At 39.0% G+C, this 24,157-nt stretch overlaps 1 protein-coding gene across 1 annotated transcript in view; it reads left to right on the top strand.

Annotated features, from left to right (window-relative positions):
• Positions 1 to 23,347, top strand: part of CD38 (CD38 molecule) — a 29,128-nt gene extending 5,781 nt beyond the window's left edge. Inside the window, exons 2-8 of the mRNA XM_042470592.1 lie at positions 10,858 to 10,987; positions 13,945 to 14,080; positions 14,560 to 14,642; positions 15,542 to 15,618; positions 18,086 to 18,178; positions 21,274 to 21,360; positions 22,773 to 23,347. Coding sequence (XP_042326526.1) covers positions 10,858 to 10,987; positions 13,945 to 14,080; positions 14,560 to 14,642; positions 15,542 to 15,618; positions 18,086 to 18,178; positions 21,274 to 21,360; positions 22,773 to 22,836 — 670 coding nt within the window. The 3' untranslated portion in view covers positions 22,837 to 23,347. The remainder of the gene's footprint in view (positions 1 to 10,857; positions 10,988 to 13,944; positions 14,081 to 14,559; positions 14,643 to 15,541; positions 15,619 to 18,085; positions 18,179 to 21,273; positions 21,361 to 22,772) is intronic.
• Positions 23,348 to 24,157: the final 810 nt, after the last annotated feature.

The raw sequence follows: 24,157 nt of genomic DNA, 5'->3' as shown, positions 1-24,157 counted from the left end.
TTAGATACTGCAACTGATTCTCAAAATCAAGCTAGAAAGGGTGCATTGCGGGGTAGGAAGATGTCAATTTCTTCCTCCGTTCATCTCCCATCAGGAAGAATAGTCATGCAAAAAATGTGGAATTAATGTTGGTCCATCAACTCATTTTTTTGGAGCCAAAGTGGGTTGAGTACTAAGGATAAGGAGCTGAACATAAATACCGTTCATAGTGAAGACTCCTGCAACACCCTTCTCCATGTCTCGTCCCAGACTGTGTAACTCATTTCCGTGGAAGATCATGTCGGCCCCCTTGCTGCTTTCCTTTCACCAACAGCTGAAGATATTTTTGTTTAGGCAAGTGCTTGCTGGGTGAATTTTACTTATGTAGTGTGGTTTGCTGTTTTAATGGTTTAATGGTTTTTATTTTTAAATTGGATTTAACAAGGCTGTTTGTAACTTGTGTTTTAATATTAGTATTATTTAATTATATTTTAACTTCGGCAATTAATATTTTAGTTTTACCTTTTTAAATTATCGTAAGCCACCTTGAATCCCATTTTGGGATAAATAAATCCCATAAATAAATAAATAAATAAATAAGTATATTACTGCTCACACCAAAAGCAGTCTAGCCTTTCACCAGCATTCCAATTAGATAGTCTCCAAATCTCTGCACCTAGACCCAGAAAGTTACCTTGGGAAACTGAAAGGCAGGGGAAAGCGATGGTCCGCAGAAATGAAACACACAAAAAGCCTTCCCCAAAGCAAACTGTACTTCTCTAAATCCTGGTCACAAGGGTGCTTATTTGTTCTTGACTTGTTGTGACGCCTGTAATTCAACACCACACACAAATAATGGGCCAAGAAACCAAATGTTATTGCTGTACTGAGAGGTTAATTGCATGTATCATGCAGGATGACAGAGAGAAAGGGGTATGATACTCTCGTTGACTCAGGGGAATTGCATGCTGGTTTTTAATGTGTACTTTAGGCCATTTGAAATACAGTGGGCCCTTACTTTATGCAGGGGATCAGTTCCGGACACACACACACGGTGTAAAGCAAAAAACGTTTAGGCTTGAGCCCCATTATATCCAATGGAGCTTATGCTTGTTGTGCTACGTGCGCGCCATTCGAGAGCCCCATTGAATATAATGGGGCTCATGCTTGCTGTACGGCAATGTGCGCGTGCAGGGCACGCATCCATTTCTCATGCAACTTCAGTGTGTGCTGAAAGCCGCCTATAAGAAACCTATGTATGGCGCGAGCTCACTGTATAATCAGGTGGCCAAGCATTTCACATTACTTCAAGCTTCTGGGGAGGAGGTCACTTCATATACAGAGGAGGTAGACCATTGTAGGAATGTCACACACAGAGGTCGGGAGACCAGAGATTGGTCTGGTATTGTTTGTGGGCATGACAAGATGGCTTGGGAGGTGTGTTGTCTCTCTGGAACAAAAATCAATGATGTGACAATGAGGCTTTTTACAGATCATAAAGCTGAACAATCTATAAAAAGAACTTGTGTAGCAAGGTTCTTAAATGAGTAAACTATGACTCAAGAAGTCCCCAGTTTAAATCTTGTCTCTATAATAAGAACATTGTCAGTCAGGCAAAAACTGAAGGCAGGGAAGAGGGAGGTGTGATGTGGCTGCACAGGAGTGGGCAAGATCTTTATAACTATGCCAACCTTTGCTTCTTTAGGTTACTGGCATAAGAAGGATTTATTCCTCTGTATCACTAGGGTTAGGGTTAGGTGTCCTCAGCCAAGGCATCTGTTCACTGCCTGGAACTGCAGTATGGAGATACTCTTAATATTCACCTACTTTAAAGATTGCTCTAAGAATTACAGGAAGAATTCAAACAAGGGGAAGTGGTTTTTTTTTTGAAGAATTGAATGCGCGCAAATAATTTCATTACATATTTAATAGAAATAATTAATAAATTTCCCCTACCTATTGAGACTTCTTAAATCCAGCAGGAAAACTTCCCAGTTTACTTATGTACACAAGAACACAAAAGTACTATTCTCTCTGAAGATCTTGAAAGCCTGAGTTTTCAACACATCCGTGTAATGAGGCGTGCATTTGTTCTATTTTTAAATTATTAACTTACTCAATACCTCCAAATTTTAACCTTCATTTATTTTCTCTTGAGGCGTAGTATTGGTACTTGCAGTCATCAGCAAGTGATCAGAAGAAACACCACAAAGCCCTAGGCATCTGTCTCAGTCCTTTTTCTGTTTTGCTTTACTATACTTGATTTTAAAGGGAAGGTCAATACCTCCTACTCCTGAATGATTCAAAAGCAGGGTTTGTAAAGGGAAAAAGACTCCTTTGTTCTAGTTTCTGATTTTAGTGCAAAAATTAAACATATTTGAAGTCATAAAACTCTTGCCCAAGCTTCCTTTTGTCCTCCTCCGTCTTGTTTGTCTTTATATGACATTTCATAATTTAATCTGAAGTATTTCTAGACCCTACAATTGACCTAGAAGTGGAGAAAAATCCTGTTGAGTCATTCACTTCCAGAGCTAAATGAATATGCCATTGTTCCCATTATTGTTTGTGCTTAAATTCAGTAATGCTACCAGAGGGCTTGCCATTGCCGAACTCTGAGGCTGAGAGAGTGTGACTTGCCCAAGGTCACCCAGTGGGTTTCCATGGCTGAGCCAGGATTTGAACTCTGATCTCCAGAATTGTAATCTGGTTCAAACCACTACACCTTGCTAGCTCACTTAAGAATACTATGGAGTACCCAAAAGACAAATGACCCAACTAAGAATGGACTCTTTGAGAAAGACTAATATTTGAGACAACGGAAGGCAGTAGGAAAACAGGAAGACCACATTACAGATAGATTAATTTTGGCTCTGAGTTTGGAAAACCTGAGCAAACTGTTGATGACAAAGACTCTTGGAGGTCTCTTATTCATATGGTTGCCATAAATTGAAGTCCACTTGACAGCAAAGGGATGGCATGAAGAAGATAACATCATGCAAAATGCTATGTTTGAATGGACTGTAACAATCTCATAGAATCATGTAGCTTTTGAAATAGCAAGGTTTAGTGAAATACCATCTTGATTGCTGGAAAGATGATAAAGAGGACTTTCTGTTGACTCTAGACACTTCTTGTGTAACGCTGGGAATAATAAATCATTGATACATAGGCTGTTTGTTGTGAGACTACTGAAAAATTGATCTACTGATTTTGACATCTCTTCCAGGCTGCTCTGATGAGTTGTTACTTTCAATATGTATAGAAGGATGTAAAATCAAAATTATGCAGAAGGTTATGATTTTTATAAAAATGTGGTAAATAATACATTGAGTATGGGCAATACAATCTTAGTACAAAGTGTCCATTCTGACTTTCAATTTGAATACCCACACCCATTTTTAAAGGGGAGATGGAGGAAATACAGAAGAATGATACCTCTCTGAGCACTAAGATATTGCAGTGAAACATGTTACACATTGCTCTTCTTGGTCTCCATTTGAATCCTGATACAAATGAACAATATATAAATATGAAAAACAAAACAGAGTCTAAACAACAATTACTGTATTGTAAATCCAAAGAAAGGGCAGGCAAAGTTAAGGGATTCTAATGACAGCAAATATAAGAGTTTTGGGTGGGAACAATTTCTCATCTCACTCTCTGCATTGCTACAAATTTGGGGACTAAAGAAAAATGAATTGGGGGGGGGGAGAGAATTCTTATTTGGAGGGGGGGAAATGGCTTGATTCCCTCTCCTCCCGCCATTCAGGGACGTAGCCAGGATTTTAGGAAGGGGGGGTTCCAGACTAAGTGCCACCATTATAATGGGACTTGGGTGCGGCGGTGCAGCAGCATGCACCATTCATTTTTCTAATGGAAGGGGGGGGTCCGGACCCCAAGGACCCCCCCTTGGCTACGTCCCTGTGCCATTGATATACATCAGGCAAAATTGCCACTGTCTCACATCAAATAACTTAAGGACTGGTCTAGAACTTGCCAAAAACTTAAGTGAACGAGGCACAATTGTGGTGCCATGAACAGTAACACCCTCACCAGGAAGCCTAAGTTCCAATGAAGTCAGATATAGGCTTTTATTTAGGTGATGTACTGTGATAAGGTACAGGGCAAGTACTGTCCATTAAAATCTCACATTTAAAAAGCAAACCTCTGATTTACAAAGGACTGATAGTTAGGAATTTGGTCTCCTTATGTGGGTGTGTTCCTATTTGTTTTTCTTCAGTGAGCATTTTGACATTTTAAAATTATCCAGGATGAAATCGGGCTGAATTTCCATTGTTCACACACATTCTGAATGCACCCAATTAAATTTGGAGGACTGCGGTAAAAATCCCACTTAATCCAGGATTATTGATATTGGGTTTTCCCAAAGTTTTTTTAAAAGATCTGTATCATTGGTAATGTGAATAACCAACATGAATAGACCCGAATAGACCCAGGATAAAGCTCTGCATGCCTTGAACGTGTTCCGAATACATTCACATTGTTGACTCCATCTTTATTTGAATACTTGCACGTGTGAGCAACCGAACTCGCAGAGATGCGCATCAGTGCAGTTCCATAATGTGAATAACAAACCTGGAATGCATGAGTGAGATTATTCACATGGTCATGCTAAAAAAACAACAATGTCTGAATGACCCCAAAGTCCACTCTGCTTCATGGTGAGAGAATTGATCAGTGGTTTATTTGTAATTGAAAAGCATCTCACTGGGAATGTATTTTTTTACAAAAGGCAAGGGAGTCACAGCATCTATTTACGGCAGCAAGCTGCACAGAAGTAATGGCAAAATAAAACAAAATCCAAAATCTGCAGAAGACTTTGTTGGCCAGCCAACATGTCCAAAACAAATAATGCAAGCTGACTACCATTCTAGTAAGAGTTCCCATCTCTGCAATCTTTCATAAATAATAATAATTATTATTATTCATTCCTTCTGGTGCAGCATAGTGGATCTTGCACAGGATCACCAAAGAATTTGCCTCTGACAGTCATTCAAGGTTATAGTGCAGTGGTTCCCAACCTGTGGGTCGGGACCCCTTTGGGGGTTGAATGACCCTTTCATGGGGGTCGCCTAAGACCATTGGAAAACATCTATTTAATTACAGTTATGAAGTAGCAATGAAAATAATTTCACGGTTGGGGGTCACCACAACATAAGGAACTGTAATAAAGGGTCGCGGCATTAGAAAGGTTGGGAACCACTGTTATAGTGGGACAAAGTTTCAAATTGCAGGACCCTTTGAAATTGTTATTATTCAGAATCCCATTTTGGTTAGCAGTAATTACATGAATTTGCATACAGTATGGAGCATGTTCTGAAGTATTCTGGATTTAACTTTGTGTGCTCTCTCAGGAATCATTTACTTCCGATGTCATTGTCATTACCTCACATGTCACATTTCTGTGTCAATAGTTCATTTTAAAATAAATCTTTGCAAGTAAATTTGCCAGCTCTTTGAATTTAGTTGCGTTAGAAGCATTCTGGGTATGAAACAGATGAATTTGTGTCTGGGGCTTTGTATGCGGTTGTAAACTAAAGGCAAACAAAGCTTACAAAGAGCCTTTGAAAAGCCACCTTTCCAAAGCCACTGAAATTGGCAAGAAGTTTTAGAAACAAGTTAGAAAGCTTGAAAGAATACCCTTTTTCTGAATTCAAAGAACATCCAAACTTCCAGTGCATTTATAAAAAGGGGAAAAAACAAAAGCTTGGAAATATTTCCAAACTGTTTAAAATAACCATTTATTTTCCATTCACAGTGCAAATTACAGCTTATCTTTGTTGACAAATGTTCCTGTTTCTCTTAGACTGCAAATATGTTTTTGTCCCCTCAGAATAAAACAGCTGTCCTACCTCTGCAGCTTGGGGTTTTTTAAGTTGAGACAGACAGCTTCTGAGAGAATGAGCAACATTTTCTATGCTGAGCAACTGTTTGGAAGCCGCACATTTGAGGCAACCAAACCAAAAAACAAGGAGTGGAGAATAAGGAAAGGCAGTACTTTCCATTCCTTCTTGCTTTCCTTTGCTATCTTTACTAATTTTTCATTATTGCTGTTATTATTTATTTTCCCATAGTCTTAGCTTCTATTTTATTTCATTGTGATTGTTGGTCTTTTTACAGTTTCTTTATTATTAAATTTTTGAATAATTCTGTATATTTCTTTATTTTCCATACTTCCTCTATCTTCCCCATTCACCAGGGCAGGATTTCTATTTTTCCCTAGTATGCTATTACATTTTTTATTACATTTGTTTTTATCTTTTATCTCTTTTTTATTTATCTGTTGTACGAATAGTACAGTGTCAAATAAATAAACATAAAGGAACCTGGTAGCACCTTTGAAACTATCTCAGAAGAAGAAATTTCTAACAAAAACTTTCACATCTAACATGGCTATCTTTTTGAATGCTACCACAATGTTAAACAAAATTTGCTGCATGCGGTTTTGTAGCAGAAAATAGTGTTTGCCACTCAGGAAATCCAAGTATATTTAGTATGACATGACTTTAAGTTGGATTTAAATTGGATGGCAAGGGCCATCCAGTCCAAACCCCTGCCATGCAGTTACTCTCAAAGCATCCCCATTGACAGATGGCCATCCAGCCTCTGTTTAAAGACCTCCGAGGAGGGAGACTCCACTACACTCCGAGGAAGTTTATTCCACTGTCTAATAGCCCTTACCATCAAGAAGTTCCTCCTAATGTTGAGCTGGAATCTCTTTTCCTGCAGTTTGCATCCATTGTTCCATGTTCTAGTCTCTGGAGCAGTAGAAAACAAGCTTGCTCCCTCCTCAATATGGTATTAAACAGGGCTATCATATCACCTCTTAACCTTCTCTTCTCCAGGCTAAACATCCCCAACTCCCTAAGTCATTCCTCATAGGGCATGGTCACCATTTTAGTCACCCTCCTTTGGACACGCTCCAGTTTCTCAATGTCCTTTTTGAATTGTGGTGCCCAGAACTGGGCACAATATTCCAGGTGAGGTCTCACCAAATCAGAATAGAGTGGCACTATTACTTCCCTTGATCTAGGCACTTTACTTTTATTGGTGCAGCCTAAAATTGCATTGCACTGTTGACTCATGTTCAAAAGTGCTTCATATCCAGGATGGATTGCTACAACACAGTGACTGAGCAGGATACTAAATGTGATAGCATACTCAGGGTTTGTATCAATAATACACAATAATGAGAGCATCTCAGAGGAACCCAACTCTGCTAGCCAAGATAGTTACCCACAGTTTATCTGGGTTTTCATAGACATAGTAGCATTCTCTCATCAGAACATCATTCAGATCCTGGACTGCTATCCCACCTTATTGGCAAATGGTGATCTGTGTGAACCGTTATTTAGGTGCAACTCCAAACCACAATTTCTTTAAAATTAAAAACAGAAATTTTAAATCACCTCTTAGTCTTCAAAAGCAAAAAGCAGTAGAAACTGGGGAATGCACATGCCCAGGTGGCACATTCTGCAATATGTCTCAGCCAGGTTTTTCCTCTCTGTGTGCAATTCTGAAACTGAATTGCCATCTCTTAGGCGGAATCTGCACTGCAGAAATAATGCAGTTTGATAGCACTTTAATTGCTGTGGCTCAGTGCTATGGAATTCTGGGATTTTTAGTTTGTTGTGGTGCCAGACCACTGACAGAGCAGGCTAAATAGCTCACAAAACTACAAATCCATAGCATTGAGCCATGGCAGTTAAAGTAGTGTCAAACTGCATTATTTCTGCAGTGCACACCAGCCTAAGAGATGACTAATAAACAAAGTAACTGGATCCATGAACTTGCACTCTTTAGTGTGATAATATGAACTGTCTGTCAGGACACTGGGAGAAAAAGTATGACACATAACAGAAGGAGTGGTTAAATATGATTATCTGTGCAACAATGAACACAAGTAAGAAGACTTAACTGAATGAGCAGCCATGAGCCATTCATCACAGAAGAGGCTGAAGGCCAGCTGGATCAAGCAACTTCACCAGAAAGGGATCTAAATAGATCTGAGACAATAAATTCATACCCTAGTTCCCTAAGTAGTGCAGTGAAGGAGATCTTTTCATAGGTTTCTCCAAGCTATCACAAACCATGGTTTTCAAACTGAAAATGATATAACACATTCTTCTCTTCATTGCTCACATCCTGTTTGATTGTTGCTTTTATGATAACGAGAGAGCCCACCTTTTACAACCATTTTTGGTTAGATTGACCTATTGGGATCCTTTTTAGATTGTAAGTCTGAGGGCAGGGAACCGTCCAATTAAAAAGATTGTATGTACAGCGCTGTGTAAATTTACAGCGCTTTATAAATAAAGGTTAATAATAATAATAATACTGTCAAATTGTTCTATTTCCTTTCCGGTGAGAATTTACATCTAGTGCGCTGTGTAGCAAAATCTATTGTAAAAGTTGCTCGACTGAGAGATCAGTTTATCATGCAAAACGGGGTTCCATGCCACAGGGATGAGTTCATTTAAACATTTCCAACTATCTCTTCCCTCCTCCCCACTGCTTTACATTGTTGTAGACTGTAGTTTGTTTTACATAATTTGTTTTTACTTAATTTTTACTTGTATTTGTTTTAACCTTTGTGTTAATTTTATATGAGATTTTAGGCATGATCAGTTTTTTATCCTTGCATGTATTTGGACATTCTAACATTTAGATTTTGTGTTAGCTTACAGTTGTAAACCGCTTAGACACTGTTAGTTCAGTATGAAGCGGTATATAAATGAAGTTGTTTGTTTGTTTGTATTATGTAATTTGTACTTTGTCTTCTATTGATATGGTCAGCTGTCTAATCAATAACATTTGTTGTTGACATTCTTCTGTTATCCATGTAACACCCAGAAGTTCAGTTTTAACTTAGGTTTTTGAGAAACACCTTTTGGGTTTCTTTTTTCCCCACATGGTGGCAGTATTTCATTTTACACTAAGTTTTGATACAGAGAAAATAATTCAAGCTCTAAGCGGGTTTGGAAATCTGCAGATTTTTAGTACTGCAGAACAATACTGGGCACCACAATTCAGAAAGGACATTGAGAAACTGGAGCGTGTCCAAAGGAGGGCAACAAAAATGGTGAAGGGTCTGGAAACCATGCCCTATGAGGAACGACTTAGGGAGCTGGGGATGTTTAGCCTGGAGAAAAGAAGGTTAAGAGGCGATATGATAGCCCTGTTTAAATATTTGAAAGGATGTCATGTTGAAGAGGGAGCAAGCTTGTTTTCTGCTGCTCCAGAGAACAGGACCCAGAACAATGGATGCAAGCTACAGGAAAAGAGATTCCACCTCAACATTAGGAAGAACTTCCTGACAGTAAGGGCTGTTCGACAGTGGAATGCACTCCCTCGGAGGGTGATAGAGTCTCCTTCCTTGGAGGTCTTTAAACAGAGGCTGGATGGCCATCTGTCAGGGATGGTTTGATTTGGATTTCCTGCAGGGCAGGGGGTTGGACTGGATGGCCCTAGTGGTCTCTTCCAACTCTACGATTCTATGATTCTATGATTCTATGAGACATTGAAAAATAATTCATTGCTGGAACTCATAGAGTGAGTCATTTGGATCTACAGGAGTAATTATCTTGCCCTCCTTCCGGATAGGATCAGAACCCATATTATTAAATGGCAGTGATGTGAATGTGTACATGCTAAAGCATGCACATTCATGTCACTTCCATATAATAATATGTGTTGTGAGAATCAATCGTCTAGTATATAAGATATAGTAGGACATGTGCACACAAAGTATTTATGAATGCTCATTTGTGCTTCCTTTAAAAATTCAAAAAACTTAAGGCTGGAGAAATTAGAAACCAAGTGAAACCAACATCTAGAGATTCATCTATCATTATACACACCACTGTCTGACTACATAGCATAGCCTGCATTTTATTTTCATTTATTCAAGGCAAAAGATGAAAATTTTTGAGGAATAGGTGAAGGAAATTGAACCCTCCATCCATCTTCTGCATACCTTCCTATAGTTCCTTACCTCAAGCCCTAATCACTTTAGGAGCTGAACCTCTGCATGTCCATTTTCCTTTTTAAAAACCATCCCCACTGTTTCATATGTGATTTGCACTGTCTGTTTTTGGACAAATGGATCAGACATAGTCATGTGTGGTTTGAGATTAAGAGTAAAATTAGTTGTAATATTACTTGCCTGTGGGGTGGACAGATTCATTCATTTTGTCTATCACTGTGTGCCACTATCCAGACAAAAATCACCTATTTCAAGAAAGATCCAGTCAGAGATAAAAAATAAAAGACTGCCATATTGGGGTAACCTATCAATATTTCATGTTTTCCATAAGATCTAATTCTAATGTGTAGGACATGTTTCATCGTATGACTTAAAGCTGCCATGTACTAATGTCAACATGAACCTTTGTACTGAGTGTGGTTTACACATGTGTCTGAGGGCAAACGTAAGAAGACAGCCCAATGTTTAATACGTTCAAGTTTGCATCACATTGCAGGTTTCTCAGTCCCACTAGGTGTGTCCAGTGATATCAAACAAGACAAAGAGAAATTTTCAACATGATACTTGAATGTTAGTGTTATTGGTACTTTTCAAAGGGAGATAACTTGATTTAAGGCTGCTTTCTTATATATTATCTGTTTATGTGTATGCAAACATGCATGCTCACAAACTACTACAGCAAGTAATCCTCTTTAACAGCAGTATAGTGTCACAGAGTCTTTGTACAAGAGGGGAAAGCAAGTTCTTAAACATACATAAAGCCTAAGCACAGATGTTTTCATCATATCCAAGTGCCAGCTCATATCATTTAGATATAACAGTGCATTGAAGGGCAGACATTTTCTAAATCTCTGCTTTTTGTTTCTCTGCAGAGATAAAGACTGCCTCAAAATTTGGGAACTATTGGAAAATGCATTTATGTACAAGAACCCATGCAGCATGACTGAGGAAGATTATCAGCCTCTGATGGACTTGGCAAGACATTCTGTCCCATGTAACAAGGTAAATCTATGGGTGGTTTTTGTGGGGTGCTGCTGCTTGATTCCCCAGATAAGGTTTGCTACTGCAATTCCAAATGTTCACTGTGTTTTCTTCATAAAATTTTCAATAACCCTTGAACTCCTGTGGGGTGCGACTGTGTGTGGCTGAGAACAGTATTTTTTTCATTGCTGTTGATGAGTGACACAACGTTCTCCTCACCTTCAGGGCTTGTTCTTGCATCAAGTGATTTCAGTTCCAGGGATGGTTATTCATTCCTCCTTCAACAGTTAGATCCTGCCTCATCTCCTTCTTCTTCTAGACCAGTAGTTCCTTAATCTTCTGTCCTTCAAATTTGGACTTCAGCTCCCAAAATCCCCAAACTAGCTGGTGTTTATGTGAGCTGAAGTCCAAAACACTGAGAAGACCACAGACTGCAAACCACTGCTCTAGATCATCATCAGGTTTTTTTTGGCCATCTATGAGGTTCTTCTTGAGTGGTCTCTCTTTGGTCTCTTTCACGTGACACAATTATAGCACTTTGACAACCACTTTAATTGCCATGGCTGCCTCTCATGGAATCCTCGGATTTGTAGTTCAATAAGGCACTAGAGTTTGCTGAACAACAACAAAGCATTTGGTGGTCTGAAGCCATAGCATTTAAAGTGGTATCAATGGCCTGTTACAGACTGCCAAAATAAAGCTGCTTCGGGTCTCTTTGGAGGTATGCTGTTTAAATGATGCATGCATCCTAAGAATCCGGAAGCTGCACCAAAGTTGCACTCCAGTGCTTAGGAATAGAATGTGGCTTTGGCGCGACCTCCGGACTCTTAGGACCCATGCATCATTTAAATAGCATACCTCCAAAGAGACCCGAAGCAGCTTTATTTTGGCAGTCTGTAAAAGGCCAATGTGTTACAATTGTGTATAATGAAATAGATCTACATCATCCGTCTTCTCTATTGTCCATTCAAAACTCTGTAACTCCCCCCCTTCCAGTTCTGTATATATTTTCATATTCCCTTCAGTGAGAATCCTCCATTCAGTTTTTAGGGGAACTCCACACCTGCACACATAGTGCCTAATAATGGATCACTGCATCTAAATGGAATGTCCACAAAACACACCAATCATGGACTGTACATTTCAGGTTGCCATTGTTCCTAAAAAAAAGTAATGGAAACTTCATATGATCCATATCATCTATTTGGTAATAGTAGATGTGAAGAAAATCAGGTTAAAATGCTGCCAAGCCTGAGTAAGATCCAGCCAATTCCAACTCCTAGAAGGCTCTGGTAAAGTCGGAATGATGGCAGAAAGAACAGAAAAAGTGAATTGTCAGATAAGAATAGGATTGAGCTAGAGATAAGGCAAGATAGGGAGAGGGGACAGATAGGAACGAATAAGATATATTTAATATATATATATATATATATGAGAGATATATGAATAAGACGGGGGAATTCTGAGATAGTTTGAGAACTGAGATATATATTTGAGATAGGGCGAAATAGAAACAGGAGATAGGATGGCATAAGATATAAGATGGTAGATTCTCATTAACTGAGAACCTGGGTGACTTGATTGGACGGAGACGTATCTAGTATTCAGAGAAATTGTTATACTGATTTTCAAATAACTTAGTACATTGAAATGAATGTAGTTTCAGCTTGTGTGAACCTTTGTTACTCAATAAATCTTTACTCAAAAGATCTTTGTGGTTTGTTTTGACACCTCTGCCTGACAGTGATTCAGTTAAGAATTTGAAATCAGTTATGTAGTTACAACCCTGAACCAAACATAATGTGCATTCACTTGTGTTCAAATATGAAACCCAAAGAATGGCTTAAAAGTTTAAGAGGCAATGTAAGGTGATAGGAATCCAGTACTGGCATCCATGAGAACACCTTGGAAGAGGGAATCCATCACAGTAGGCAACAGTGATTGATGGTTTAACTGTCATAACACACATTTTCATCCAGCTATTTTAACTTTGGCCTGTTACAGACTGCCAAAATAAAGCTGCTTCGGGTCTCTTTGGAGGTATGCTATTTAAATGATGCGTGCATCCTAAAAATCCGGAAGCTGCTCCAAAAGCTGCAATCCGGTGCTTAGGAATGGAGTGTGGCTTTGGCGCAACCTCCGGACTCTTAGGACCCATGCATCATTTAAATAGCATACCTCCAAAGAGACCCGAAGCAGCTTTATTTTGGCAGTCTGTAACAGGCCTTTGTATCTCTTCTCCAGCCCTAGCCAGGATTAATTTTTTAAAATTTCTGTCAGATGTATATAACGTAACCAAATAATGTTTTCTAACTTTTAATATAGGTAAGTGCAGATTCATTATAGTGTACTTCTCCAGGGGCATCACTAAACAGATGCCCAGAAAGGTGCTACATCAGCAGTGGCAAAGTGATGGAGAACAGATCTTTATCCCCTTTGCTGCTCAAAGGAGTAGTCCATGGAACAGTGCCTGTCTGCAAGCCATTTGCTCATGTTCCATGGTGAGCTTCCAGGAAAGAATGAAACAGTTGTAGTCAATGGGCACATATATGGTGCCAATCCTTGTCACATTGGGGAAAAACCTGCTGGTCCCCCACATCCGATATCTTAAGAAGCACTGTGCAATGTAACCCACACTACATTCCTTTAGCTACCTGTCTGCCCTCAAGTCCAATGGAAGATGCTATCCTGTTGCCAAGGCTGAAATAAGATTCAGCTGCTTGTTCAGTTGGGTTCTATACAGTACATAGAATTGGGGGAAGTAGATCTTATCCTTTGTATCAAACAGCAGAATGCTATCATCCAGCAATTGAAATCTCTACTGTCTAATTAAGTCTTTATTCGTGCATTTAAAATAATACAGGTGAAAACTGCAACAAACATTGAGCCAAATATAATATATATGCAATTGCTAGGAATATATAAATAGGAAGACATATATCAGAAATATGAATTACTTACTGTCTTTTTATGTGTAGTCACTATTCTGGAGCAAGACAAATGACCTTGTGCATCGGTACACAAAAGCTAATCAGGATTTCGTCACTTTGGAAGACACTCTGCTGGGATACATAGCGGATGGCATTTCATGGTGTGGAAATCCTACCAGTCCAGGTAAGAAGAGTATCCTGTTCTGTACAAGAAAGAGAGACACAATTTTTATTATGATGTAGAGGAGGGCAAATATTTTCATTACATTCTTAAACATAGGAATTTGCAATAGGAAGGTTTCCATAGTGGATTGGCAGCAGGCAACTAAGACTGAAAGAACCCATTATGGGTGAAAGCCAGGGGTGGGTGGATTATAAGTGTAAATTATTAAGTAAGTAAGTAAGTAAATAAATAAATAAGAACTTTAGGATGAAGAAATCACTAAAATTATAAGAGTTTTATATCACATATACAATCAAAATGCAAAGCATTTTCTTATATTAGTGAAAGTCATAATGTTTGGGGCCTTGTCTTGCTTGTCTGTAAACAAAAAGACTCATTATATATATGAAAATGATCTTACATTAAATCTTAATTATTCCTGCTTCCTCTCCCACAGAGCACCAGACATTCATTTTCTGTTTAAAATATATTTATTTTAGGAGTCAACTACAACTCTTGCCCCAAATGGACTGAGTGTGAAAGTAACCCCAGTTCAGTATATTGGAAAATGGCTTCCAAGATGGTATGTTCTGTAGAACCCTGGTCAGTATTAAGACAGACAGACAGATTCAGTAAGTTATCATGTAACAATGTTTGATAGTGTCAAAGATTAATTTAAAAAATCCTATGCCTCGAATGGCAGCATAATTCATATATTAAGAAACAGCCTTTTCTTTTTGAGTCTTGACACTCTTTCTTCTTCCCAGGCAGATCTTTAAAAATAAAGTCCTAAATCCAGTGCATAGTGTCAGCTAGAACAGATCAATTAGATGTCAGCTAGAACAGATCAATTAGATCCGTTGCTGAAGGATATGTCAACATTTATGTCAATCCTATTGATTCCATAATTCTACTATATCTGAGACAAATAATTAGATTTTGACAGAGTAAAAATGATATATGGATTCATATAATTAAGGCAGCCTATAGGTGGATTCAAGAAAATTTGAACAGAGACCCTAGTCTGGGGTGGGATATGATGGTTTGAACCCTTTGCCTACATTGTGTTATCAATCTGGACAGGACCCATCTCACATATGTAATTTTTATTGTTAAAAGAAAAACCTTATCAGTGTGGTTAAACAGATTATTTTTTTGTCCATAAATTTCAGCAATGGGATTTCTGATCTGGATTGGGAATAGTGTGGGGACACTTCCTGGTCATGACTTAAACTGGGTTTACTGGGATTGTTTTAGAAAAAAAGGGGGGGGGGGAAGAGTAGATTTTCGCTATGTGTCTTTAAATTAACATCTTATGGACATGTCTTCCTAATTCTATACTTGTATACTTTTACACCTTGGGACACCTCAAGTAAATATTCATTGCATTTGACTTTTACATAATCAGTATATGTTTTAATGCCTCAGACACATTTTCATTATTTTATACGTAGCTAAGGATTATAATATTGCTTGTTTTAGTTTGCTGAAGCAGCTTGTGGTACAGTCCAAGTAATGCTCAATGGGTCAATAGAAGCTGGCGCATTCAGAAGTAACAGGTATGTTCCTACCTTTTGTAATGTTTGTCTGTCATGTATAAATGTCATGTGGGTATGCTAGCAAATCCCAATACTCATCTGCTTAACATTCCTCAAGAAAATTAATTACTTGAGTGTATGAGAATATACAGTGTAGTGGTTTGATGTTGGATCAAGACCCTGGAGACAAGGCCTCAATTCTCTGCTTGGTCATGAAATCCATGGCCAGAGGAGTGGACACAATTGCTTCTGAGTGTCCCCCTCTTCTGGAGTAGAGCCAAACCACACCCCTGGTTCTCCAAGGAGATGGTGGTGATGAAGCGAGTAAGTTGGAAACTACAGCAATGTTGCTGGAAGACTTGAAGTGAATCTGACTAAGCACAGGCTACAGCCTATCTGAAAGCCTTCTCCATGGCACTGCGGGCAGCAAAGAAATTATTTCTTGCTGCCAACATTGCATCTGCAGAGAGCCGTCCAGTAGAACTGTTCCAAGTGGTTGGGGTCTTTTGTATGGACACCCTGAAGTAGAAAATGAAGATCACTCGGCAGCCCACTGTGAAGAATTTGCACAGCACTTTGCAGATATAGTTGCTCAGATCTGCTCCTATTTGAATGCTGTGGTTGATATGCTGTAGTTGATACAGTGCCTGTGGATGTAACCTTGTTAATGGATACTTTTCAATTTGTGTAGCCTGATTATGTGGACAGGATCCCTGGAGAGGTGAAAGTCACCACATGTGTCTTAGACCCTTGTCCATCTTGCTTTATTAAAGGAGATAGTCACTGCTTCTTTTAAAGGAGTAAAGGAGGTAGTCATTACCTCCCTACCACAAGGCAGAGTTCCATCTTGCTTAAAGGAGGCAGTTGTGAAGCCTTTGTTTAAAAAGCAATCCCTCAATCCTGCTATAATGAATTATCTTCAGCCAGAGTGCCACCTACCATTTTTTGGAGATGGTTTTGGAATGTGTGGTGGCTTCGCAACTCCAGGGTTTTTTGATCCATTTGATCCATTTCAGTCAGGTTTCAGACCTGGCTATGGAACAGAGACAGCCTTGGTTGCCTTGGTGGATGACCTACGCAGGAACTTGGACAGGGGGAGTGTATCCCTGTTAGTTCTGCTGGACCTCTCAGTGGCTTTTGATACTATTAACCATGGTATTCTTCATGGCCGCCTCTCTGGGATGGGACTTGGATTTACAGTGGGTGAGCGGGTGAAGTGGGTTCTGTTCCTTCCAGGAGGGGCAAACCTAGAAGGTGGTGCTGGGGAACTCCTGATCTCCTGAGGTCCCCCAGGGTCCTGTGTTATCCCCTACTCTGTTTAACATGGGAGAGGTCATTCAGAGTTTTGGGGTGAGACCTCATCAATATGCGGATGACACTCAACTCTACTACTCTTTTCCACCTCAATCCAAGGAGGCTGTACTGGTACAGGCATGAGTAATGGACTGGATGAGGGCAAACCAACTGAAACAATGCAGATAAGAAAGAGGTGCTCCTGGTCAGATGGAAGGCAGATCAGGGAATAGGGATCCAGCCTGCATTAGATGGGGTTACACTCCCCTTGAAGACACAGGTTCACATTTTGGGGGTACTCCTGGACTCAGCTTTGAACCTGGAGCCCTAGCCCAGGTCTCTGCGGTGATCAGGAGTGCTTTTTGGCATTTAAAACTTATGCACCAGCTGTGCCCATTCCTTGATTGTATGCCTCGATTGTATGCCTTGGTTACATTGCATTTGGACTACTGTAATGGGCTTTATGTGGGACTGCCTTTGAAGAGTGTTTGGAAACTTCAGCTGGTCCAAAGAGCGGCAGCCAGGCTGTTAACTGGGGCAGGTTACAGAGATCACACAACACCCCTGTTGAAACAGCTCCGTTGGCTGCCAGTTTGTTTCTGGTCACATTTCAAAGTGCTGGTTTTGGCCTATAAAGCCCTATATGGCTCAGGGCCATGCTATTTGGCAGACCATATCTCCATATGAACCAACTGGGGCTCTGAGATCCTCTGGAGAGGCCCTTCTTTCTGTCCCATCCTCATCACAAGCACAGTTGGTGGGGACACAAGAGAGGGCCTTTTCTATGGCTGCCCCTAGACTGTGGAACTCACTTCCCAGAGAGGCTAGAATGGCTCCTTCCTTATTATCCTTCTTCCAGCAGGCTAAGACCTACCTTTTTAGACAGGCTTTTAAAACATAACATTTTTAAAGCATGGGATAGGGGTGGGGTTGTATTGTTTTAAAGTATTTTTAGCATTTTTATATTTTTATTGTATTTTAGTCTTTTAACATGTAACTTGTTTCCATCATGGGTCCCTCTCCTATCTAGTACTCCTTTCTGGAGGATGAAGTTATTCCTTCTTGAATAGCCTCTTCTCTTATACAGTTAGTGACTCATGTCAATGAGCTTAAAATGTCTAAAGAATTTTAACTGCTATATGTTCCCGGGCTTGTAAAAGTGGTTGATTTTCTTTCTCTGTTTCTGTTCTTTCAGTATTTTTGGCAATGTTGAAATTTTGAACTTAAATCCAGATAAGGTTTCCAGGATGCACATTTGGTTAATGCATGACATTGATGGACCCCAAAGGTATGGTAATAAAATATTAAAGAGAATAAAATGTTAAACACAGTACATCAAAACAGCTTCTTGCTAAGAGATCTGGTTATTCCCCAGCAATTGTAATTTTTATGAGTTTCTGTGTTTCACAACTCCTTCCTCAGAGTACTATATTTGGACAGTTACCTGAAAGGAGAATGTAACTGTCCAATAGATCACTTGAAATCTGTAATCCAGATGTGTCCACAGAGTTTTGTTGTAATCTCTGTTCATAGGTTTTTTTTACCATCCGACACCTGTAAAAGCTGCTTGTCAAGAGACAAAAGATACAAAATAAATAAGTGTGCAGACACAATGCCTCTTATAATCCTACGTTCAGCTTTCTAAACTATTATTTATTTCTAAATTGTGCCTCTCTAAAATACTTATACAGTATTTGTAAACGAATGGGCTTGTTTGGTTGCAATTTCTACTTTACTGCAGCAGAGGTCTCTCTACCACATTAATAAGTTTGCAGAAATATGTGGAAGAGTAGCAGCCGTTGTAGTTTCTAACCCACAGACAGATCAGGAACAAAACAAAACTGTGAAACGAAAAAAGAACTGAAGTGAAAAGGGAAAAAAAACCCACCATGGCATGGTTTGTGTGCTCCTGTGGGGTAAGAGGCTATAGTGAAAAGAGAAAAGGTTAGAGGGATTAACACAAAATGTTAGTCTATTACAGTAAAAAGCAACAACAGAATTTTGTGTCATCTTAAAAACTTAACAAGTTTATTTGGCATAAGCTTCCATGGCTGATGAGGAGGGATGGACTATAAAGACAAATACATCTTTCTAATCCTTTAAGGTGCCCCAAGGCTAAAAAAAAGAGAGGCAAGGGAGTGGATGGGGGAAAGGAATGTGAACAAGGGATACTATTCTTGCATAGAAGTAGCAGTATTGAGTTTATCTTTGCTCCAAGGAACATAGAAAGTTCTTTGATATGGAGATGTATCCAGAGATCAGGTGTATCATTCTCCTGTTGGTCTACTGAGAACCTCTAATACCATCTTCCTACTTACTGATGCAACCCAAGGAATCTTAGGACTTTACCAAACAAGCTCCCTTCTTGCAGAAATTACATCAGCAAAACAAAACAAATCAAAGGGAAAATACCACGTCCAGAGCAGCCAAATTTTCACGTCTTCAGAATTGCACAACTGGGACTGCCACCACCATTGTGCTCTCTTCCTGCATCATGCCCTACCCAGCATTTTAAACCCAATTCTGGAGCTTTGTTACCACAAGTCACTGACAGTAAAAGAAAAGAAAATAGAAGAAGAAAAAAAAACCCATGGAATCAGGCTGCTTGGGGATAGCAAGTAGGAGTAGGGATGGGGGAGAAGAGGGGACACTAATGCCACATGACTGCCAACTGCTCCAGCAGTGATGTTCCACTCCTGGGGACTTGCACAGTTGGGAGGTCATTAATGGGTTTCCCCATCAGTGAAAAGGGGCACAGGAACAATGGACAGAGACAGAGCAGCTATGGGTCAGAGGCAGTAGTGTGCAGTACGTATCTCCAAAGCCACTTTTTGCATGATGTAATCACAGTTTAAAAGCCACATGTAGCATTTTCCTTATTCTCAGTTCATTGTGAATTCCACCCTCCTTTTTTTACTGTCCGTAATAATGTTATTCATGGTAATGCCAGGTGTGTGAGGTAAGCAAGATCTTAAAGCAAAGTCCTTCCTCAACTAAGAGACCAACAGGGGATGGGGTCAGTGGCAGTGAGAATCAGAACCTGGGCCATCTTGGACATAGTGGAGCTCACTGTAGCTAATAATGGTTTCTTGCACATTTAGTATGTTTACTTTTAAAATATAGTATTCTTTTCAACAGCAAAAGAGTAAGTATTCCCCAGTAAATGTGTTTAATGTCAGAAAAAGAGAAGCAAACATTGTTGTATTCCTACAATATATAGTAATATGATTTAAGTGACCTTGAAATGCAAAAGGGCATGTGCCCAGAGTTCATCTTTTCTTCTTTTCTATTTATTAAAAAAGAAGATCAGAATTGGCAAATTCTTTGCTTGGCCCAACACAGCAGGGATGTGGAAGCTGTTGTAAAGCATGGAGAGGTGGTTGGTGAGGGGAGATGTTAGTTGTGTCCTACAGAACTGGCGTAGTAGACCTGCCCATCAAAAGCTCACCCCCAACAAAAGGGAATTAAATCCAAAGTCTAAATTTAATATCATTGCATTACTGGATAATTCAGTAAACAGGAAAGGATAAGTCAGAAATTTTATTTGTTGTTCTGTTTCCTCCTCCATTGTGTCTGTGTTTTCTTTATAGTAATGGTTTCTGAACATACACTGTGGGTGATGGAACAGAACGTAGTGATAACAAAAGTGCAAAAATCTCAGGGAAAATGCAATTACTTGCAATTCAAAATAATTATTCTGATTATTTGTATGCAGGCAAATTTAATCTTTTTCTTGAATCAGCAAAAAAACGCTGATCCTAGAAGAAATATCTTATGAGTGCTCATTTTTATCGTTTCAGACTGAGTTTCTTAAAGTGTAGAAACATGAATATGAGGCAGAGCCATCCAGTGAAGCTCTATTCGGAGGGTCTTATGTTAGATGTGTTCGATGTCTGAGGGAAAATTCCTGAAGAGAGCTCTCTTTCCATAACTGAAGGCACTAAACTCTTTTTTGGGGTTGGACATTTGTGGAGGCAATAGGGGCAGATGTACTCTTTCTACACTGCACTGTACACCAGACGCTGGAATACCATTTTTAAAATCATTACTCATTATTATAGTTCTTAAAATAATTAACTGCTGTTGCTCTTGAACACGTTCATTTGGAAATTTAGACCAATATATTACAAAATATATTACAAAATACAAAATTGGGCCTAAATTTCCAATTAGAAATATTCCTATTGAGGAAGAAGTAATGATATTATGGGTTGTAACATTATTTGCAAAAGAACTGTCATTGTTCCCTTGTTAAGATTTCAGAGGAAATCTTGCTGCTTGTAATGTGTTACTTTTATCTGCTGTATACAGCTAACTATAATTATTACACTGTCAAGGGTCATTTTGCAAAACAGTTGGAAATCTGATTGCTTTTCTTTCCAGTGAATTTTGTACAGGCCATTCCATAACAAAGCTAAAAGAGATCCTGGAAAGCCGAAAAATAAGTGTCTATTGTGAAGACAATTACAGGTAATTTGCTATATTATTTTGTGTTCTAATTATCTGATTGTTTAACACAGCAGAGGAAAAACTAGATGGTTTCAGGCATTACTAATTCCCATGTCTCCCATATCATATGGAGGACATGGATCTACTTTAAGTAAAAGGAAAATGGATGAGGAGTGTGGCTAAAACCACCTGTCCTGCAGTTTAGTTCTTCATGGTTGGTTGCTTCAGTGGACCCTGTTCTTCCTTCCTACAAAGGCACTTGAGAATAATACTTGGTGGAAGTATATTGGATAATTCTGGGGTAAGGGAATTGGCCTGGATATTCTCTTTTTATTAAAGTAAAGTTAGACACATCCCTGATCTCTTATGAAGGGTTCAGACACATGAAAAGAAATGTATATTTGCTATCTAGTCTCCCAAAAAGAGCCAGCATGGTGTAGTGGTTTGAGCATTGGCCTAGAACTCAGAAGAGCAGGGTTCAAATCCCAGCTCAGCCATGTAAACCCATTGGGTGACCTTGGGCAAGTCACATTCTCTCAGAGGATACCAGTGGCAAACTCCCTCTGAAGAAACTTACCCCCCCAAAAAACCCATGATAGGTTTGCCTTAGGGTTGCTATAAGGCAGAAATTACATGCAGGTACACAATAACAACAGCAACAACAGCCTCCCATAGTTTGGACTTAAGTCTAATTTACTAAAATGGTCAGAACAGTTCACTTCAAGTATAATCTGTAATCGTCTGTGTATTTTTCAAAAGGAATATGAGCAGTGTATAGAATGATGATTGTGATGATGGTGGTGATGATGATGATGATGATGATGATGATGATGATGATGATGATGATGATGATGATGATGATGATGATTTTGTTAAGACTACTTTGGTGGATTTAGTTCCATCAATGCCTTTGGCGGGTATTACCTTGTTTACCTTAAACAGCTGTTGCCCATTGCATGTGGGGCAACCACTCACTGGAAGAACTGTGTGGTGTTCCAGATGCAGTTTGAGATATGAGGGCCTCATTCACATGTCTTTTTTTTTTTAAATGCTTAAAATTAGTTAGCTGTATTTTATTTTTCTAATTTTACTGTGGTATACTGACATCATATTTTTACAATGTAAACATCACTCAGATTGGGCTGCATAAATGCAAATCAAGATAAACCAAGTGCAGACAGGCTATAGTCAGCTCTTACAGGGGAATGAGAGAATTCTTAAATTGAATTGAATGAACCTGTTTCCTAATAAATGCACAAAATGTATGCCCTATTCCGTTGCATTGATATGATAATTAGAAACTGTCCTAGTATGACGGCAGATAGCATATTAACATTTTAAATAATATTTTAAATAACTTGTGGTTTCTGATTCTTTGTTTTATGAAAACAATTGCCTAATAAATGGATTTGCTATTTCTTGTCTTAAAACAGGCCAGTTCAATTGCTTCAGTGTACCACCAATCCTGACCATACAACCTGCAAAGCTTGCTCTTGACACCATGGTTCCCTGCATTGTTTATATCATTGTTCAGTTTTGTATAATATGGAATGTCGTGCATTCATATACATATATAGATAGCTAGATATGTGCAGAAATAACTTGATGGTGACAGATCTTTGCATTTTAAACCCAGATCTACTTCCACATATAAGTCGTGTCCAAATGAATGAAATGAAATCAATGAGATTCAGTGAGAACTTGGTAACCCAACCCTTGTGTAAACTGCAAATTATGTAAATTGTGTTGTGAATCTACTTTTAACATGAGAGTGAAAATTGAATTTAGGCCACAGTACAGAGAAACTAGGGGTGAACTTTTCCCCTGCTTGCATCTTAAATCTCCAGTCTGACCATTGGCATCCATTTTTATATAGCCAAGTTTTAATAATGGGTGAGATCAGATAGGGATGAAAGCACTGGGGAAAGGGACTACAGGACATTATCCTAAAGGTGGGGAGTGTGGCTCCCATTTGCTCTTTAAAACTGCCCTTCTGCCCCCCCCCCCCCCCCCCGCTCCCCATGTTATTTTTATGTGATAGCAAGAGTATGGTGTGCAAATTCACAGGTTACAAAAAGAGGGCCCTCATGTTGCTGATTTTGTATGAGCACAAGAACAGGCCAAAATGTTATCTTTGAAGCAGCAACTGCTTTTTCAAAGGAGGCAAACTGCAGAATCCTCTCTTAGTTAGAGTATGCTTTGAACTCCATTGGGCAGTTCCCCAAGAAAGTGGTTTTTAACTGTGCCAGGCTTTCCTTTTAGCAGAAACTTAATCTCCAATCAAAATGGCAATTGCTTGCTGAAAACCAAACCACACGCAAATCTCCTTCTTCAACTGAAATCCTCACCAGATGGCCTAGTTTGGGATTTTCCGTTGCTACATTTATATTTTTAGCCTACTTTTGCTTTTGATAACTGTGCTTTTGTAGGCTTCACGACTCACCCGTTATAATGAGAATCAGCTATTTTCTTACTTTTTTGATATCAGTTTTCTTTTGTATGTTGTAAAAAAGCATTTGTACATTATTTTTACCAGAGCAATATTTGTAGAAAATCCTAGCCTTAATTAAAAGAGTTTGTATCATATATGTTCCTCTTATTAAGAAACATCTCAATCATGTTTATTGGACTAGTGTACTAAAGCCATGGCATTCCTTCATTTATATAAAATAATAGGCAAATATGACAGTAAAGAGTATTCCCATAGCAGTGAACTGAACAATTGTTTAAAGCAAAGACTTTTTAATAGTCATTTTATAGACTATTCATCAATAGTAGCCAGAGAAAGGTTCAAGTATGTCATCTTGCTTCTGCAGCT

This window comes from Sceloporus undulatus, chromosome 5 (genome assembly GCF_019175285.1).
Source record: "Sceloporus undulatus isolate JIND9_A2432 ecotype Alabama chromosome 5, SceUnd_v1.1, whole genome shotgun sequence".
NCBI lineage: Eukaryota > Metazoa > Chordata > Lepidosauria > Squamata > Phrynosomatidae > Sceloporus > Sceloporus undulatus.
Note: the sequence above shows the minus strand (reverse complement) of the source record. Positions and strands in the feature narration are given on the sequence as shown.